This window comes from Pavona decussata, unplaced genomic scaffold (genome assembly GCF_977016875.1).
Source record: "Pavona decussata unplaced genomic scaffold, jaPavDecu1.1 SCAFFOLD_64, whole genome shotgun sequence".
NCBI classification, from domain to species: domain Eukaryota; kingdom Metazoa; phylum Cnidaria; class Anthozoa; order Scleractinia; family Agariciidae; genus Pavona; species Pavona decussata.
In genome coordinates, this window is record NW_028145484.1 from 2,209,679 (window position 1) to 2,228,317 (window position 18,639).

General features: G+C 37.6%; 1 protein-coding gene across 6 annotated transcripts in view; it reads left to right on the top strand.

The window, feature by feature from the left end:
• Positions 1-639: 639 nt before the first annotated feature.
• LOC146478407 (tumor necrosis factor ligand superfamily member 10-like) overlaps positions 640-18,639 on the top strand; it is a 35,519-nt gene continuing 17,519 nt past the window's right edge. Inside the window, exons 1-4 of one of the 6 annotated variants that reach the window (XM_085111937.1) lie at positions 640-732; positions 16,728-16,790; positions 16,928-16,999; positions 17,890-17,959. In XM_085111937.1, the coding sequence (XP_084968063.1) occupies positions 652-732; positions 16,728-16,790; positions 16,928-16,999; positions 17,890-17,959 (286 nt within the window). In that variant the 5' untranslated portion in view covers positions 640-651. Of the gene's footprint in view, positions 733-8,123; positions 8,291-15,878; positions 16,016-16,727; positions 16,791-16,927; positions 17,000-17,889; positions 17,960-18,639 lie in introns of those variants that run through there. The other 5 variants (XM_085111936.1, XM_085111941.1, XM_085111934.1 and 2 more) reach the window with 5 other exon arrangements.

The window sequence follows — 18,639 nt, forward strand, 5'->3', positions numbered from 1 at the left end:
CCAAAAACAAAAAACAAAAAACCAAAAAAGAAGAAGATGAAATAAAGAAAAACCGAGAAAAACCCGCTGTGGAACTTTATCAGCAAAAATACCGAGTCATCTTTGACTTCGAGCGTGGCTCATGCAAACGCATTTTAATGGCTCAAGTTAGAGTTTGCTGATTTTGGGAGAACAGATGTTTGGCTTAAAAAATATCTAGAAATTTTTGAAAAGGAACGCCACACCTTTGAGAAAAACAGTTTCCAAATTGCCTCGCATTTGGCCCAAGACATTTTCGCGATCGCAAGGAAATTGCAAAATTCCATAAAAAATTAAGTTTTATGTTAAGTCGGGATATTTTCCTTTAACAACGTTTTTTAGACGATAAACAATACAAGCAATCGATATGAGTCCCCAGAAATGACGCGAAATATATTTTATTGAGCTTCAAATTCTGGATATATTTTGCGTGACATCAGGGTCAGTAAGGGTCAAAACCAGGGGGGGTGGTCAAACTACGAAACGCAACAGCAAGAGAATTGCTAAATAGCATCATTCATTATCATTTCGGACAGACATTAAATGGTGAAAGTTTGAAGGAAATCGGCCGACCCCCATCTTTCACCTCTGCCTGGTTTTCTCAGACAATGACTCTTAAGCGCTGGAGAAATCATGAAGTTCGTTTTTATCTGCGTTGCTCTGGTTTGTGCCAACTTGTATTTCTGCCAAGCGGCAAATACATCTGGAAACCAAGTAAGGAGTTGTTGTCTCACAGGAAATCTTCAAAGCGTTAATCTTCGGCAAACAGTAAGCCGTGAATTCCAAATTTCGGCCTTTTTACTCCTACGAGAGATAAGATTGTGAACGGCTTTCACCCTTTGGGAAAAATTGAATTGTTCTCATTTCCATGTGAAAAAAATATATTGATCTGATATTTTAACAAACAGACTGAAGAATTCTGTGATATAGTAAACAAACTGGAAGGTTAACAATTATAGTTCATTTACGCATAAATATATCGCTATTCGTTACTTAGTCGCGGCGTCAAAGAAAATTCACTTTGTCTCCTTTAGCTCAGACAGTTTGCGCAATATTCCGTTACGTTTTTATTCTATTAGAAAACTGCGCATTTTGTAAACCATTTTCACTTTAAATAATTTCTTGTTCAATCACTTACTACTCATTTTTGTTTTCAAGTTTTTTTCTTGTTCAGCCCTTGTTGGCCACGACTGTAGCTAAAGAAAAACGAAGTGAGCACATTTACGTTCGACTAGTGAGATTTTATGGTCGCTCTAACTTCAGAAAACGCAGAGAAAATGTCACTATTCGCAGAACGAGAAATTAGTATGTTTTCGCCGTGTAAAATGTGATTAGAAAAATAAAATCAAGGGTGTCTGAACGTTAAATATCTGGGACTTTCTCAGGATTTAAGATCTAAACATTAAACTTTGGCTCAGTAGGAGCGCAACTTGAGTTATGGTGAGTCAAATTTTTTCCCTTGACAATAATCCATTTTAATCTCGTGTTTTGTTCCACAGAAAGTTTGCACATCGCCGTGTGCACCTATTAACATCAACGTTCACGGAAATCACGGCATTAAGGTACAGAGAAGATCATTGTGTTTTAGCAGTACATTCTTTTGTTTTTCCTCTGTGTTGGTACAGGCTGTGATAATGTAGGCTTTGCTCAGAACGAATATTGTAATATTCACAGACATCAAATGTAATATTTTTAGGGTGACAAGGGCGGGAGAGGAGATAGTGGATCAAAAGGCGATAAAGGCACACCTTGCAAATATTCTTTGCAGGTAAGATACGATTTTCAATCGCAGTGTACGCTCAGAGTTTGCGCATATTTAGAGCATACAGTCTCAAGATTGGCTAAGCTTACAGCAGGACTCCTGTAGAATACAAGCGTTTCAAAGAGAGTTTAACACATCGTAGCACTAAGCAGCGAACGTTCGGTCGGTTTTGAATTCTTAAGTCCATAGCCAACCTTTTAAGAATAGACGCGGTTTCAAGAGGAATAGACAATCTTCAATTCACAACCCAGTCAAAGAGTTGCTAATGATTTCAGAGTTAATTACCGTGAAACAGGGCAAATGAAACTTTAACCGCAAAACGAAGAAATTCTCATTTCTCTGATAGTAATATCGATGAAAGTTTCTTTATGACAATTTTAGCTGATACATTATTTACACTTTTTGTTCATCAGTGAACTTACCATATTATAACAAAATTTTTTTCTTCTTCCTCTATTCGCTGGTGAAAGGACTCAAACAAGCCATCAGCTCACATGGAGGCTGCTAACAAAAAATTCGTAACTTATCAATCGAATACAGATATTTTCCTTACTATTTTTTTTATTTTAAGAAATAACCTTGCATGGACTACGGCGTGGTCAGTCAGCTAGAGTCAGAAAAGCTGAAATCAGTTCAAAAATCCTTCCTAATGGCTAATTCCAAATTACTCAGAGAATAAATTAATTCCAAAAATGCTTGTATTCAATGATTTCTGACTAAAAATGGATGGATTTGACGAATATTTGCGAGAAGGATAAATACTGAAGACATAAATCTTACTTTCAAACACCAGGCTAAACCTGATTGGTCACAATTTATATTGAAACAACATTGCTAAGTAAATGTTAGAATTGGCTTTTTGTTATCACTAGTTAATACAGTGCGAACTCGAAAATTATTAACATTTATATCAAAGACAAAATAATTCCCACTAAAAGCCGCTTCGTTCCGTCCTGCCTCAGTCCTTAGCTTCTCTATGTCACTCTTCAGTTCAACGAGGTGCACATCAGTGTTTTCGCTCTTTCCAGAAATTAAGTGCGTTGGGACCTGGGTTTAAGGAAGAAATCCGTCCTTGTTCATTTGTTTACCTTTTCTGTGATTTGAGCTCTCATACAATGCCTGGCTAGAAAAATTTACATATCAAAGTTCAACCAAAGTGTTGACGGGTCTGTTTGTACAATTCGGTTTTGTTGAATATGATGTGTCATGAAATTATTAATGTAAACTTAAACTAAATTTTTAGTGATCAAAGACTAGTCTGCCAGCGCCCCTCACAGCCATCTTGCAGGAGGCATGACGTACAATGACGGAAAACTGACTGTGCCCATCTCTGGACGGTACTTCATCTACGCAAACATTTTCTACGTTTCCACGGGAAGATTCTTAATTCGTGTAAATAACAAGGATATTACCATAATTCAACCTATGTACCCAGGAACAGGTCAGGGTACCATGTACGCTGGCGGGGTGTTCAATCTGAAGGCTGGTGACTACATCACGTTACATAATTCACACCTGACCATCAAACTTTACAAGTGGTCCCAACACGGTTCCTTTGGCGCGTTTTTAATTTGAGCCAGTAACCGTTCCATGGCGAGAGATATATAGACGTGGCCAAAAGCGCATGCACCATAACCTTCACGAAATTAGGGAAAGTATAGCTTTAAGGTCGCTTGATTTAATAATTGTGGTTATACTGTTTCGTAAAAGACATTTTTGGTTGAAAATCGTCTCAGAAAATATTCGCTAAACGCATGTCTGTAACAAAGAGTTTATATTGAAATAAAGAAGCATGGTGTTTACTGTTACATCTTTGTGGCTGCTAAATTAATGAAAAAATCTTAACTCGGTAACGAAGAAAATCTCGGTTTAGTTTGTCTGTTTTTTTGTAGGGGGGAGGGGGGAGGAGAATTTAAGTCGCCAGCTTCCTTCTTCCAGAAAAGAAAGCCTCGTCAAGGGAAAACAGCCAAGCCGAAAATAGCTCCCTTTTCATATTTCCAGAAGTATTTCTTATTACTTAAAACGAGAACGATAAACTCCTGAACTATTTGTTTGGACGAGTTCAAATATTGCAGAGAGCTATAATCACCAAGTAATGTCTCAAAGAGCTTCGGAGAATTCGGAGCACAATTCAGTCATTTGTTCTGATGGAAGCCGGTAAAGCATTTTTTAAAACCTTTTGATTATGGGAGTGGGAGTCTCGAACATAACTTCCTAATCCAAACACAAGGATAAACAATATTCAACGATATTCAATTGTTACAATAGCAAGATAAGATCAAATTATACTTTAATTTCCACAAAGTTATGAGTCATAACACAATTCTTTGAACTCTTCTTAGAACAGAACCGCTCATCTCTCATCCAAACACAAAGGGCTCGTAATCGATCAATTCAAAAGGAGAAGGAAGCCAGAAATACAGGATCAAATTCTGCTTTATTTTTCACAATTAAGTAGGAATTATTTCATCAGTTTATACGTTATTTCTGTCAGTGTATTTCCTCCACCAATCAATGCTATGTATAAGGTCAGAGCGCTTCCTTACACCATAACCATCAGTAAACAACATGTTCCAGTGTCTTATGAACAACCAACACAGACGATTTTCTACGCACTTGTAATAATAATTGCCTGAACGTGATTGGTCAAAGTTGGAAAGCGATATTATTGAGACAGAAAAATCAGTGCCAAGCAACAGACGTTGCTGGCACTTTGTTTTGACCCAATGCGCAAATGAGGAGAGGGGGGGGGGGGGGGGGAAGAGGCCTGAATAGGGTTTATCAATCCACTAATTTGCAAGAAATATTTGCTCAAATCCTTCGATTCAGCAAATATTTGGCTATTATAATTCCAATCTGCAAAACTTTAATGAAACTCTATACGGCCAAAGGTAATGTTTGACTGAGCAGCTAGTGTTTCAAAGGTTGTGCATTGCTGATCAACGTCATCGAAAACGTGCCAGTTTCAGTGAAGGAGAAATCATTAAAAATGGAAAAACGCGCATGCATCTATCAATATTTCCCGCTCAGGAAGGGAGGGAGGAAGGTAGGGAGAGTAGGTATGGGGCATTTATGTATTTTCTGGAGGGTCGCACGCTGATCCAATCTCCGCCAAGACGCCATCACGTGCTTCAATTCATTATTCTGACAGCTCTTTGGCCATCACACAGATCCTTCCTTTTTTTGTTAAAGAAGTTCCATCGTCACCATGGACACCATTGGTGGCGGAATTCTAGGAGTGATACTTAAAACTCTATGTTTGATACGAATAGCTCGAAATATTTTTCGATTTCTCGTTTCATGTCAGTTATATGTGGCGGAATCGATAAGGTAACTGACAGAACATGATTTACAATTTAAAAGTAAGCTCCAACGTGTCAAAAGATAAACATTTTAATTCAGTCTAAAACTTTAATAGTATGATTGGTAACACATTTAATTTTTTTATTACTATTTGTAAGTTCTCTAAAACATGGCTAGTCTCCCTGTTATAAGAAAATCATTTATGGATGTAAAAAAACAGTTGTTCATGATTTATCATTTGAGAGGAGTGTGGGTTTCAACAGAGAGGGTTGTGAGCAGAGCAATGACGGATCGACATCGTCAGTAAAGTGCGGATAATTTTATGAGAAGGATAAACTTGATGTGTTAAAAAATAATAAAATTTACCGCCTGTCGACGAGTGGCTAAAGTTTATATGCCTTTAGTACAAGATATAAAGTGGGAATGATGTATTATTCAGTAAGTGACACAGGTATCGGAAGCCAAAAATCCCGCTGCTCCTATCAGGAGTCAAACCTAAGACATTCCGATTACTAGTTCGGATGCTCTACCACTGAGCTACAGGAGAATCATGTGTCACTACTGTTTAGAAAGTCTCCTTGTTACTAATCCAAAGAAGAGATTTGTAATTTCAACGTGGCAATCGTGGTCAGCTGTTTATTATCTTGTCATACCGGCAGGATGGGAAGGTGAAAACATTCTGGATTCGTCGTGATTTCCCTTTGGGTCAGCGTGAACTGGTCCTTGAATCAAATAACAAAAGAGCCCATCATGGCTTTTGTCCCCGTCTGATCCGTTTATTTCTCTCCATTCAGCCAGGTTAGCCAAGAGATTATAACAGTCAATTATACATTACAATAGTATTGTACTTTTAAGTGCTGCAACTTTTTTTTTTTTTTTTGTATATCATGGCCTGTTTTCTGGGGACTATGAGTGGGACAATTTAAGAGTTTAAGATACGATGAGACGCCAAAATTAACTGTCATTCTGAAGGCAGCTGCTATTAAGTTATGCAGGAGATAAAAATCACAAAATGTATTTCACTGAGTTAAAGAATAGCTTTCTTGAAAATTACTAGAATGTCATTGTTTAAAGAGACTGATTCTTTTTGTTGCTTTTTTTTCTTTTTATTTAAGTACCACACATTACTTACAACACTAACACTGCTTACAATACTAACATTATTAGAAAACTAAATTTCTAACAATGCGTAACACTATTTACAATGTAGACTGAGCATAACACCTTAAATTTGTGTAGGGATCTCTTCTACTCGGGTAAGCCAATAGCTGGTGCCATTTGAAAATGAGTGAAGCGGCGATGATATTCTTGTAGTAGGAAAGCAAAATGTTTAGCCACTCTTTTACTGCGTGAGATGAATAGCTTTCTATACCGAACCTCATTTTCAGCGTTGAAAATTTTCCCCAAAGCAATGCATTGTGGATATAAACTCCTTACTACTCTAAACGAATGTCGATTAATTCGAAAGCACTGAGCAAATATACGACAATAAATATTAGAGTTCCGAAAAAAACATGAATACGGAAGGTGTAGCTGCCCAATCCAAAGTATTCAACTCAATTGATTGTTACAGGGTGAAAACAGAAAAGTTCAAACTCCAACTCGTGCCACTGATCACTGAACCTTTCATCTCTACCTTTTTCACCAAAACTCTACGAAGATTTACACAAACACCGCTCCGTAACGCGTATACACAGTGAGATCACGCAGCACGGTTTATAAGGTAGATCATGACAAAAGGAGAATACAGTTTGTACCAAAATGCAAAAACACTAGTAATTGATAGACGTGATAAGTGTTTAAAGAACAAGCTTGAACTTCCAGAACTGGAAACATGATAACATGAAACGTCACAAACTGAAAGACCGCCTAGAAAAAATGGCGTCCTTCTTCACCGGCACATAATTCCAGAATTTGTCTGTAACAGAAACATTTGATAAAGATGAGATGTTAAGGCAAATCACTCAGTCAGTCGAGATAAATCAGGGCTCAAGAAAGTGAACTGAAAAACTCCAAAAAATAAAAGTGAGTGGAATTATGCCAGCATCCCAAAGGACTGTTGTTACGGTATAGAGAATGGACACTCCCAAAATAAAGCTACGGAAATGACAACATGTAGCGATTATTGCGCAGAACTAAGTTACCGTTTATTTTATATTGTTACATGTTGTAAGTTTCCTGGAAACTAGGACTACTTTTCGTGTATCGTTACATGAAGTCGTTTTAGATTCAAAACAAACATGGCGACCAATCGACGAGGTTTTTTTGACAAAACCAGTTTTACAATAGCATATGTAAATTGTGTGTTGAAAATAAATGTAAATGAGGTTTTTCCTGATCAAGATGAACTTGAACAGCGCTGCTATCAATCGGCTGTTCCTATCTAGTCCAGCCACTTTGTGCAAGCTGATAGAATCAGAATGTTCAAGTACGCAACGTTAATGTTGCCGTCATGTTTCCTAAAAGTTCTTAATATTTTGATTCACCCAATTTTCTCATTGAAAATAAGTTTTTTTCTAAAGAAACGCCCACTCTGACATTCGTCATGTCCCAAATTACTTGCTACTAGCTACTAGCTTACTAGCTACTTAGTCAACCATGTTTGTAACCCAACACGAAATATAAGCTAAAAAGGAAGACTTGGCTGCACTTTATATAAAATTTGTCAAACTCAGGCTTTAAGCTACTTGAAGAAGTTGGAGCGTTAGTGATGTTTGAATATGAAAATAATATGTCTGATAAAAATGCTAAATCGTGGGGTTTGATCAATGCCACGTAACCTTTTGAACAAATCTTATTAAAATGTTTGGAACAGCAGGCGGTAAAAACTTCCTTACATTAACATGCTGCCGAGATCACGTCAACAATATTAATTGATATTAAAATATCAAATGGAAACTTTTATTGACCTGACCATGAGAAAAAGAAATGATCAGATACATTAAATAATTATAAATAACATATTAATGCCTCGTCATAAGACATACATCATACTCTAAAGAGGGCATAGGCATGTCTTGTTTTTTCTTGCCAGTCTAATAAAAATTCTCCATAAGTAAAATAATTCAGTTCGGATTTTATTAATTGTGTTTATTCAACAGAGTTAATTTCAGCGCTGTCGAAATCATGAAGTTCGTTTTTATCTTCGTTGCCCTGGTTTGTGCCAACTTGCATTTCTGCCAAGCGGGAAATACATCTGGAAACCAGGTAAGTTCAGTGTTGTCTCACAGCAAATTTTTGCAACAAAGCTTTAACCTTCAGAAAACGGTAAGCCGTGAATTCCAAATTTCAGACTTTTTTTCTCGTACGAGAGATAAGATTGTGAACGAGCCTTCCTTCGTGAACTTGAAAATTGAATTGTTCTAAATTTCATGTGAAGAAATCGATCTAATATTTTATCAAAAATAAGAATCCTGAGATATAGTAAACAAACTGGAAGATTCATAACTATAGTTCCTTGGCGCATTAATGTATCGCTATTGTTACTCAGTCGCGGCGTCAAAGCAAATTCACTTTCTCCCATTTAGCTCAGGAAGTTCACCCAAAATCCCGTTAAGTTTTTATTCTATCAGAAAATTACGCATTTTGTGAAGCATTTTCACTTTAAAAAATTTCTTGTTCAATCACTTCTTGTTCAATCATTTCTGTTTTCACTTTTTCCTGAACGGCTGTTCAACCCTGTTAGCCACGAGAACATATAAACGGAGTGATATGTTTGCTTTCTCAGATTTTATCATCGGTCTAAATTCAGAAAACTGCAATGAAAATGTCACAATTCGCCGAAGGAAAAGTAAGAGCGCTTCCTTGAACGTCACTGAAATATCCGCCATGGTCCTCAGGATTTTAAGTTTCAACATTAAACTTTGGCTCAGTAGGAGAGGAACTTGAGTTATGATGAGTCAAATTTTTTCCCTTGAGAATAATCTATTTCAATCTCGCCTTTTGTTCCACAGAACGTTTGCGCATCGCCGTGTGCACCTATTAACATCAACGTTCACGGAAATCACGGCATTAAGGTACAGAGAAGATCATCGTGTTTTACAAGTACATTCTTTTGTTTTTCCTCTGTGTTGGTACAGGCTGTGATAATCTACGCTTTGCAGTACAGAACGAATATTGTAATATTCACAGACATCAAATGTAATATTTTTAGGGTGACAAGGGCGAGAGAGGAGATAATGGATCAAAAGGCGATAAAGGCACACCTTGCAAATGTTCTTTGCAGGTAAGATACGTTTTTCAGTCGCAGTGTACGCTCAGAGTTTGCGCATTTTCAAAGCTGTCTCAAGATTGGCTAAGCTTACAGCAGGAATTTTGTAGAATACGACGGCGTTAGAGCTGGAGCGTTTCAAAGAGAGTTTAACACATCAGGGTAGCACTAAGCAGCGAAAGTTTGGTCGGTTTTGAATTCTTAAGTCCGTAGCCAACCTTTTAAGAGTAGACCTGCGCGGTTTCAGGAGATATAGACAATCCCCCAATTCACAACCCAGTCAAAGAGTTGCTGATGATTTCAGAGTTAATTACCGTAAAAAAGCCAGGCAAATAAAATTTAAACCAAAACGCAGAAATTCTCATTTTTCTGATAGTAATATCGATGAAAGTTTCTTTATGACAATTTCAGCTGATACGTTATTCAAACTTTTTGTTCATCAGTGAACTTATCATATTATAACAATATTTTTCTTCTTCTTCCTCTCTTTGCTGATGAAAGGACACAAGCAAGCCATCAGCTCACATCGAAGCTGCCAATAAAAGGGCCATAACTTATCAAAAGAATACAGGTATTTTCCTTGCTATTTGTTTTTATTTCAAGATTTAACCTTGCATGGTCTACGGCCTAGTCAGTTAGCTAGAGTCAAAAAAGCCTGAATCAGTTCGAAAATCCATCCTAATGGCTAATTCCAAATTACTCAGAGAATAAATTAATTCCCAAAATGCTTGTATTCAATGATTTCAGACTAAAAATGGATTGATTTGACGAAAATTTCCGAGAAGGATAAATACTGATGACATAAATCTGACTTTCGAATACCAGGCTAAACCTCATTGGTCACAATTTATATTGAAACAATATTGCTAAGTAAATGCTTTTTGTTATCACTAGTTAATACAGTGCGAACCCGAAAATTATGAACACTTATATCAAACTTAAGACAGAAATGGAAGACAAACTAATTCCTACTAAAAGTCGCTTGGTTCCGTCCTGCCTCGGTCCTTCTCTATGTCACTCTTCAGTTCAACGAGGTGCACATCAGTGTTTTCGCTCTTTCCGGAAATTAAGTGCGTTGGGACCTGGGTTCAAGGAAGAAATACGTCATTGTTCGTTTGTTTACCATTTTTGTGATTTGAGCTCTCATACAATGGCTGGCTGGAAAAATTTACATATCAAAGTTAAAGCAGCGTGTTGAGGGATCTGATTGTACAATTCGTTTTGTTCAATATGATGTGTTAAATTATTAAGTAAACTTACGCTTTCTTACTTGCTTTCTAGTGATCAAAGACTGGTCTCTCAGCGCCCCTCTCAGCCATCTTGCAGGCGATATGACGTACAAAGACGGAAAACTGACTGTGCCCATCTCTGGACGATACTACATCTACGCACAAATTTACTACCATGGCACTGGGAGAGTCACTATTCCGGCGTGTAAATAATAACGCGGTCATCATTCTTAATCCTACATACCCAGGAACAGGTCAGGGTACCTTGTACGCTGGCGGGGTGTTCAATCTGAAGGCTGGTGACTACATCACATTACATGTTTCACACACCCCCAAACTCTACATGTGGTCTCAACACAGTTACTTTGGCGCATTTTTGGTTTGAGCCAGTAACCGTTCCATGACGAGAAATGGACGCCGCCAACAGCAACTGCACCATAACCTTCACGAAATAAGGGAAAGTATAGCTTTAAGGTCGCTTGATTTAATAATTGTGGTTACGCTGTTTTGTAGAAGACTTTTTTTGTTTCAAAATCGTCTCAGGGTATACTCGCTAAATACATGTCTGTAACAAAAAGTTTATCATAAAATAAAGAAGGATGGTGTTACATCTTTGTGGCTGCTAAATGAATGAAAATGTCTTAACTCGGTAACGAAGAAAAGCTCGGATTAGTTTGTTTGTTTTTTGGTGAGGGGGGGGGGGGGGGAGGAGAATTAAGAAAGCCTGGTCAAAGGAAAACAGCCATGCCGAAAATAGCTCCTTTTTCATATTTCCAGAAGTATTTCTTATTACTTAGAACGAAAAACTCCTGAACAATTTGTTTGGACGAATTCAAATATTGCAGACAGCTGTAATCACTAAGTAATGCCTCAAAGAGCTTCGGATAATTCGGAGCACAATTCAGGCACCTGTTCTCATCGAGGCCGGTAAAGCATTTGCTATAACCATTGATTACGGGAGTGGGAGTCTCGAAGTTCCACCAAATAACTGACTCATACAAACACAAAGGGCTCATGATCAGTAAATTCAAAGGCGAAAAGAAGGCAAGAATACAGCAAAACGATATTCAATTGTTACAATAGCAAGATAGGATCAAATTGTACTTTAATTTCCACAAATTCATAACGCAATTCTTAGAACTCTTCTTAAACAGAACCGCTCATCTCTCATCCAAACACAAAGGGCTCGTAATCGACAAATTCAAAAGGAGAAAGAAGCCAGAGAGACAGGATCAAACTCTGCTTTATTTTTCACAATTAAGGTGGAATTATTTCATCAGTTTTTACGTTATTTCTGTCAGTGTATTTCCTCCACCAATCAGTGCTGTGTATAAGGTCAGACTCTTCCTTACACCATAACCGTCAGTAAACAACATGTTCAAGTGTCTTATGAACAACCAACACAGACGATTTTCGAGGCACTTTTATTTCCCTAATAATAACCTGAACGTGATTAGTCAAAGTTGGAAAGCGATTTTATTGAGACAGAAAAATCAGTGCCAAGCAACAGTCGTTTCTGGCCCTAATGCACTTATCAGGAGCGCGGGGGGAGGGAATAGGGTTTATCAATCCACTAATTTGCAGCAAATATTTGGTTATTATAATTCGAATCTGCAAAACTTTAATGAAACTCCATGCGGCCAAGGGCAATGTTTGAGTAGCTAGTGTTTTTGATGTTGTACATTGCTGATCAACGTCCCAGTTTCAGTGAAGGAAAAATTCTTAAAAACGGAAAAAAGCGCATGCATCTATCAATATTTCCCGCTGAAGAAGGAGGGGGGAAAGGTAGGGAGGGAGGAAGGAAGGGAGGGAGTTAGAGTAGGTATGGGGCATTTATGTATTTTCTGGAGGTCGCAAGCCGATCCAATCTCCGCCAAGACGCCATCCTTCAATTCATTATTCTGACAGCTCTTTGGCCATCACACAGATCCTTTCTGTTTTTGTTAAAGAAGTTCCATCGTCACCATAGACACCATTGGTGGCGGAATTCTAAGAGTGATACTTAAAACTTTATGTTTTGATACGAATAGCTCGAAATATTTTTCGATATCTCGTTTCATGTCAGTTATATGTGGCGGAAAAGATAAGGTAACTGACAGAACATTACTTACGATTTATAAGTAAGCTCCAATGTATCAAAAGATAAACATTTTAATTCAGTCTAAAACTTAAATAGTATAATTGGCAACACATGAGTTCTCTAAAGGCCGATTTAGATGGTACAACTTTTGTTTACGACTGTCGCATGCGATTTCTAGAGCCCGCGCTCCTCGCGTCATGCAAAAAATCGCACACAACTCACGTCACTCAACATTGCCTTTACCTACGATTGTCGTAGGGTTTTCAAACATGTTTTAAAATCCTACGACATTTCTATGACGTACACGACAGTCGTAAGCGAGTTGTAGGTTCGAACAAAAAAATTGGTGACGTATACCTGTCGTAGGCTTGTCGCATGCGAAAAAGTCGTACCGTGTAAATCGCCCTTAAAAAATGCCTAGTCTCCCTGTTATAAGAAAACCATCTATGAATGTAAAAAACCACTTGTTCACGATTCATCATTTGAGAGGAGTGTGGATTTCAGCAGAGAGGGTTGTGAGCAGAGTAATGACGGGACATCTCCTGTAAAGTGCGAATAAGTTTATAAGAAGGACAAACTTGATGTGTTAAATAAAATAAAATTTACCCCCTGTCGATAAGTGGCTAAAGTTTATATGCCTTCAGTACAAGATATAAAGTGAGAATGATGTATTATTCAGTAAGTGACACAGGTATACTCGGAAAAAAGAAATCCGAGTTCTCCTATCAGGAGTCGAACGTAAGACCTTCCGATTTACTAGTTTGTCCAGATGCTCTACCACTGAGCTATAGAAGACTCACGTGTCACTGTTTAGAAAGTCTCCTTGTTACTAATCCAAAGATGAGATTTGTAATTTCAACGCGGTAATCATGGCTAGCTGTTTATTATCTTGTCATACCGGCAGGATGGGAAAGTCGAAAAATTCTCGATTCGCCGGGATTTCCCTTTGCGTCTGCGTGAACTGGTCCTTGAACCAAAAATCAAAAAAGCATGATCAGGGCTTTTGTCGCCGTCTAATTCTCTTATAATTTCTCTCCATTCAGCCGAGTTAGCCAAGAGATTATGATGGTCAATGATATAATACAATAGTATTGTACTTTTAAGTGCTGCAACTCTTCTTCTTCTTCTTCTTCTTCTTCTTCTTCTTCTTCTTCTTCTTCTTCTTCTTCTTCTTCTTCTTCTTCTTCTTCTTCTTCTTCTTCTTCTTCTTCTTCTTCTTCTCCTTCTTTTTCTTTTTTGTATATCATGGCCTGTTTTTAGGTGACTATGAGTGGGACAAATTAAGAGTTTACGATACGATGAGACGCCAAAATTAACTGCCATTCTGAAGTCAGCTGCTACTAAGTTATGCAGGAGATAAAAATCACAAAATATATTTCATAGTGAAAGAATAGCTTTCTGGAAAGTTACTAGAATGTCATTGTTTTAAGAGACTGAGCATAACACCCAAAGTTTGGGTAGGGATCTCTCCTACTTGGGCAAGCCAATAGCCGGTGCCATTTGAAAATGAGTGGAGCGGCGATGATATTCTTGAAGTAGGAAAGCAAAATGTTCAGCCATTCTTCTACTGCGTGAGATAAATAGCTTTCTATACCGAACCTCATCTTCAGCATTTTGGATATAAACTCCTCTCTACCCTAAAGGAACGTCGATTAATTCCAGAGCACTGAGCAAATATACGACAAAAAAATATTCGAGTTCCGAAAACAACATGAAAACGGAAAGTGTAGCCACCAAATCCAAAGTATTCAACACAATTGATTGTTACCGGGTGAAAACACAAAAGCTCAAACTCCAACTCGTGCCACTGATCACCAAACCTTTAAGCACTACCTTTGTCACCAAACACCATGAAGATTCACGTTGTTTACACAAACACCTCCCGGTAACGCGTATACACAGTGGGATCACGTAGCACGGTATCTAAGGTAGATACAAAAGGAAAATACGGGTTGTATTACCCTGCCGAAACACTAGTAACTGACAGGTATGATAAGTACTTACAGAACACGCTTGAACTTCAAGAACTGGAAACATGATAAGATAAAACTTCACACACTGGAAGACCTCCTAAAAAACATGGCGTCCTTCTTCACCGGCTCAGAATTCCAGAATTTGTCTGTAACAGAAACATTTCATAAAGATGAGATGTTAAGGCAAATCACTCAGTCAGTTGAGATAAATCAGGGCTCAAGAGAGTGAACTGAAAAACTCCAAAAATTAAAAGTGGGTGGAATTATGCGAGCATCCCAAACGACTGTTGTCACAGTATAGGGAATGGACATTCCTAAAATAAAGCTACGGAAATGACAACATGTAGCGATTATTGCGCAGAACTAAGCAATCGTCTATTTTATATTGTTATATGTTATAAGTTACCGGGGAACTAGGATTACTTTTCGCGTATCTTTACATGAAGTCGTTTTAGATTCAAAACAAACATGGCGACCAATCGACGAGGTTTTTCGACGAAACTAGTTTTATTGTCGCGTATGTAAATTGTGTGTTGAAAATAAATGCAAATGAGGTTTTTTTTTATCAAGATGAACTTGAACACCGTTGCTATCAATCGGCCTTTCCTAGCTAGTCTGGCCACTTTGTGGAAGCTGGTAGAATTAGAATTTTCATGGAGTGGTTCAAGAACAAAACCGTAACGTTAAAGTTGCCGTTATGGTTGCTTAAAGTTCTTAATATTTTGATTCACCCAATTTTCTCATTGAAAATAAGTTTTTTTTCTAAAGAAACGCCCACTCTGACATTCGTCATGTCCCAAATTACTTGCTACTAGCTACTAGCTTACTAGCTACTTAGTCAACAGTGTTTGTACCCCAAGACGAAATATATGCTAAAAAGGAAGACTTGGCTGCACTCAGGCTTTAAGCTACTTGAAGAAGTTTGAGCGTTAGTGATGTTTGAATATGAAAATAATATGTCTGATAAGTATGCTAAATCGTGGGGTTTGATCAATGCCACGTAACCTTTTGAACAAATCTGATTAAAATGTTTGGAACAGCAGGCGGTAAAAACTTCCTTACATTAACATGCTGCCGAGATCACGTCAACAATTTTAATTGATATTAAAATATCAAATGGACTAACAGAATCTTTTATTGACCTGACCATGAGAAAAAGAAATGATCAGATACAGTAAATACCTATAAATGAAATATTAATGTCTCGTCATAAGACATACATCATACTATAAAGAGGGCATACGCATGTCTTGTTTTTTCTTGCCAGTCTAATAAAAATTCTCCATAAGTAAAATAATTCAGTTCGGATTTTATTAATTGGGTTTATTCAACAGACTTAATTTCAGCGCTGTCGAAATCATGAAGTTCGTTTTTACCTTCGTTGCCCTGGTTTGCGCCAACTTGCATTTCTGCCAAGCGGGAAATACATCTGGAAACCAAGTAAGATCAGTGTTGTCTCACAGCAAATTTTTTCAACAAAGCTTTAACCTTCAGTACTGAACAGTAAGCCGTGAATTCGAAATATCAGACTTTTTTCTCGTACGAGAGATAAGATTGTGAAGGGGTCTTCCTTCGTGAACTTATCGGAAGATTCATAACTATAGTTCCTTGGCGCATTAATATATCACGCGCTATTGTTACTCGGTCGCGGCGTCAAAGTAAATTCACTTTCTCCCATTTAGCTCAGGAAGTTCACCCAAAATCCCGTTAAGTTTTTATTCTATTAAAAAACTACGCATTTTGTGAAGCATTTTAAGTTAAAATAATTCCTTGTTCAATCACTTCTCGTTCAATCGTTTCTGTTTTTATTTTTTTTCCTGAACGGCTGTTCAGCCCTGTTGGCCACGAAAACATATAACCTATAGCTAAAAAAAAACAGAGTCATATTATTTATTATTATTATTATTATTTATGGTCGCCTTCTGAGATTTCATAATCGGTCTAAATTCGGAAAACTGCAATGAAAATGTCACAATTTGCAGAAGTAAAAGTAAGGGCGCTTGAGCGTCAGTGAAATCCGCGTTGTTCTCAGGATTTAAGGTCTAAACAGTTACGTTTTGCTGGTAGTGCGACTCGTCTGAGTTTACTTATGATCAGTCAAATTTGTTTTTCCTTGAGAATAATTATTTCAATCTCGCCTTTTGTTCCACAGAAAGTTTGCGCATCGCCATGTGCACCTATTAACATCAACGTTCACGGAAATCACGGCATTAAGGTACAGAGGAGATCATTGTGTTTTACCAGTACATTATTTTGTTTTTCCTCTGTGTTGGTACAGGCTGTGATAATCTACGCTTTGCTGCACAGAACGAATATTGTAATATTCACAGACATCAAATGTAACATTTTTAGGGTGACAAGGGCGAGAGAGGAGATAGTGGAGCAAAAGGCGATAAAGGAACACATTGCAAATGTTCTTCGCAGGTAAGATACGATTTTCAGTCGCAGTGTACGCTCAGAGTTTCCGCATTTTCAGAGCTGATACAGTTTCAAGCTTGGCTAAGCTTACAGCAGGAATCTTGTGGAATACAACGGCGTTAGAGCTGGAGCGTTTCAAAGAGAGTTTAACACATCGTAATAATAAGCAGGGAACGTTCGGTCGGTTTTGAATTCTTAAGTCCATAGCGGACAACCTTTTAAAGCCCCGTCTACACGAGCGGTTTTTATGTGGGAATTTTTATTTGCCCGTGTAGATGATGAAAAATGACCAATTTTTATGTGACAACTGCATTTGCTGAAAAGCTGGCGTGTTAGTTTTTATGTGGCAAATAAAAATTGCCACATAAAAAAATTGCCCGTGTAGACGAGATGCCACATAAAATGTGACAATTTTTTCAACGTCATCTGTAGAACCCAGTCCCTACAGTCCCTAACATTTGCGCATCCAGAATGGCGCCATCTTGCTTTTTGCCTTTCCATGGACATCTCCGCTGTGCGAAATTATTACTGACGCAAATTAACAACAAATATTTGTCGAGCCATCTACACGGGCAAATAAAAATTGCCACATACAGTTGCCACATCAAATTGCTCGTGTAGACGGGGCTTAAGACGTGGTTTCAAGAGGGATAGACAATCTTCAATTCACAAACCAGTCAAAGAGTTTCTCATGATTTCAGAGTTAATTACCGTGAAACAGGGCAAATGAAATTTAAACCAAAACGAAGAAATTCTCATTTCTGTGATAGTAATATCGATGAATGTTTCTTTATGACAATTTCAGCTGATACGTTATTCAAACTTTCTGTTTATCAGTGAACTCATATCATATTGTAACAATATTTTTCTTCCTTTTCCTTTTTGGCTAATGAAAGGACACAAGCAAGCCATCAGCTCACATCGAAGCTGTCAATAAAAAAGCCATAACTTATCGAGTGAATACAGGTATTATCCTTGCTATTTTTTTTATTTAAAGATTTAATCTTGCATGGACTGCGGCCTAGTCAGTTAGCTAGAGTCAAAAAAGCTGAAATCAGTTCGAAAATCCTTCCTAGTGGCCAATTCTAAATTACTTGGAGAATAAATTAATTCCCAAAATGCTTGTATTCAAAGATTTCTGACGAAAAATGGATGGATTTGACGAATATTTCCGAGAAGGATAAATACTGAAGACATAAATCTGACTTTCAAACACCAGGCTAAACCTGATTGGTCACAATTTATATTGAAACAATTTTGCTATGTAAATGTTAGAATTTGCTTTTTGTTATCACTAATTAATACATTGAGAACTCGAAAATTGTGAGCACTTATATCAAACTTTAGACAGATAGAAGACAAAAAAATTACGACTAAAATCCGCTTCTTTTCGTCCCGCCTCAGTCCTCTTGTCACTCTTAAATTCAACGAGGTCAGGCGCATTAGTGTTGCCGGGCTGTCTCTGTATTGGGACCTGGGAACAAGGAAGAAATCCGTCATTGTTCATTTGTTTACCTTTCTTGTGATTTGACCTCTTACACAATGCCTGGCAAGAAAAATTTACATATCAAAGCTAAACAAAAGTTTTGATGGACTGTTTGTAAGATTTGGTTTTGATTAACATGAGGTGTTAAATTATTAAGTAT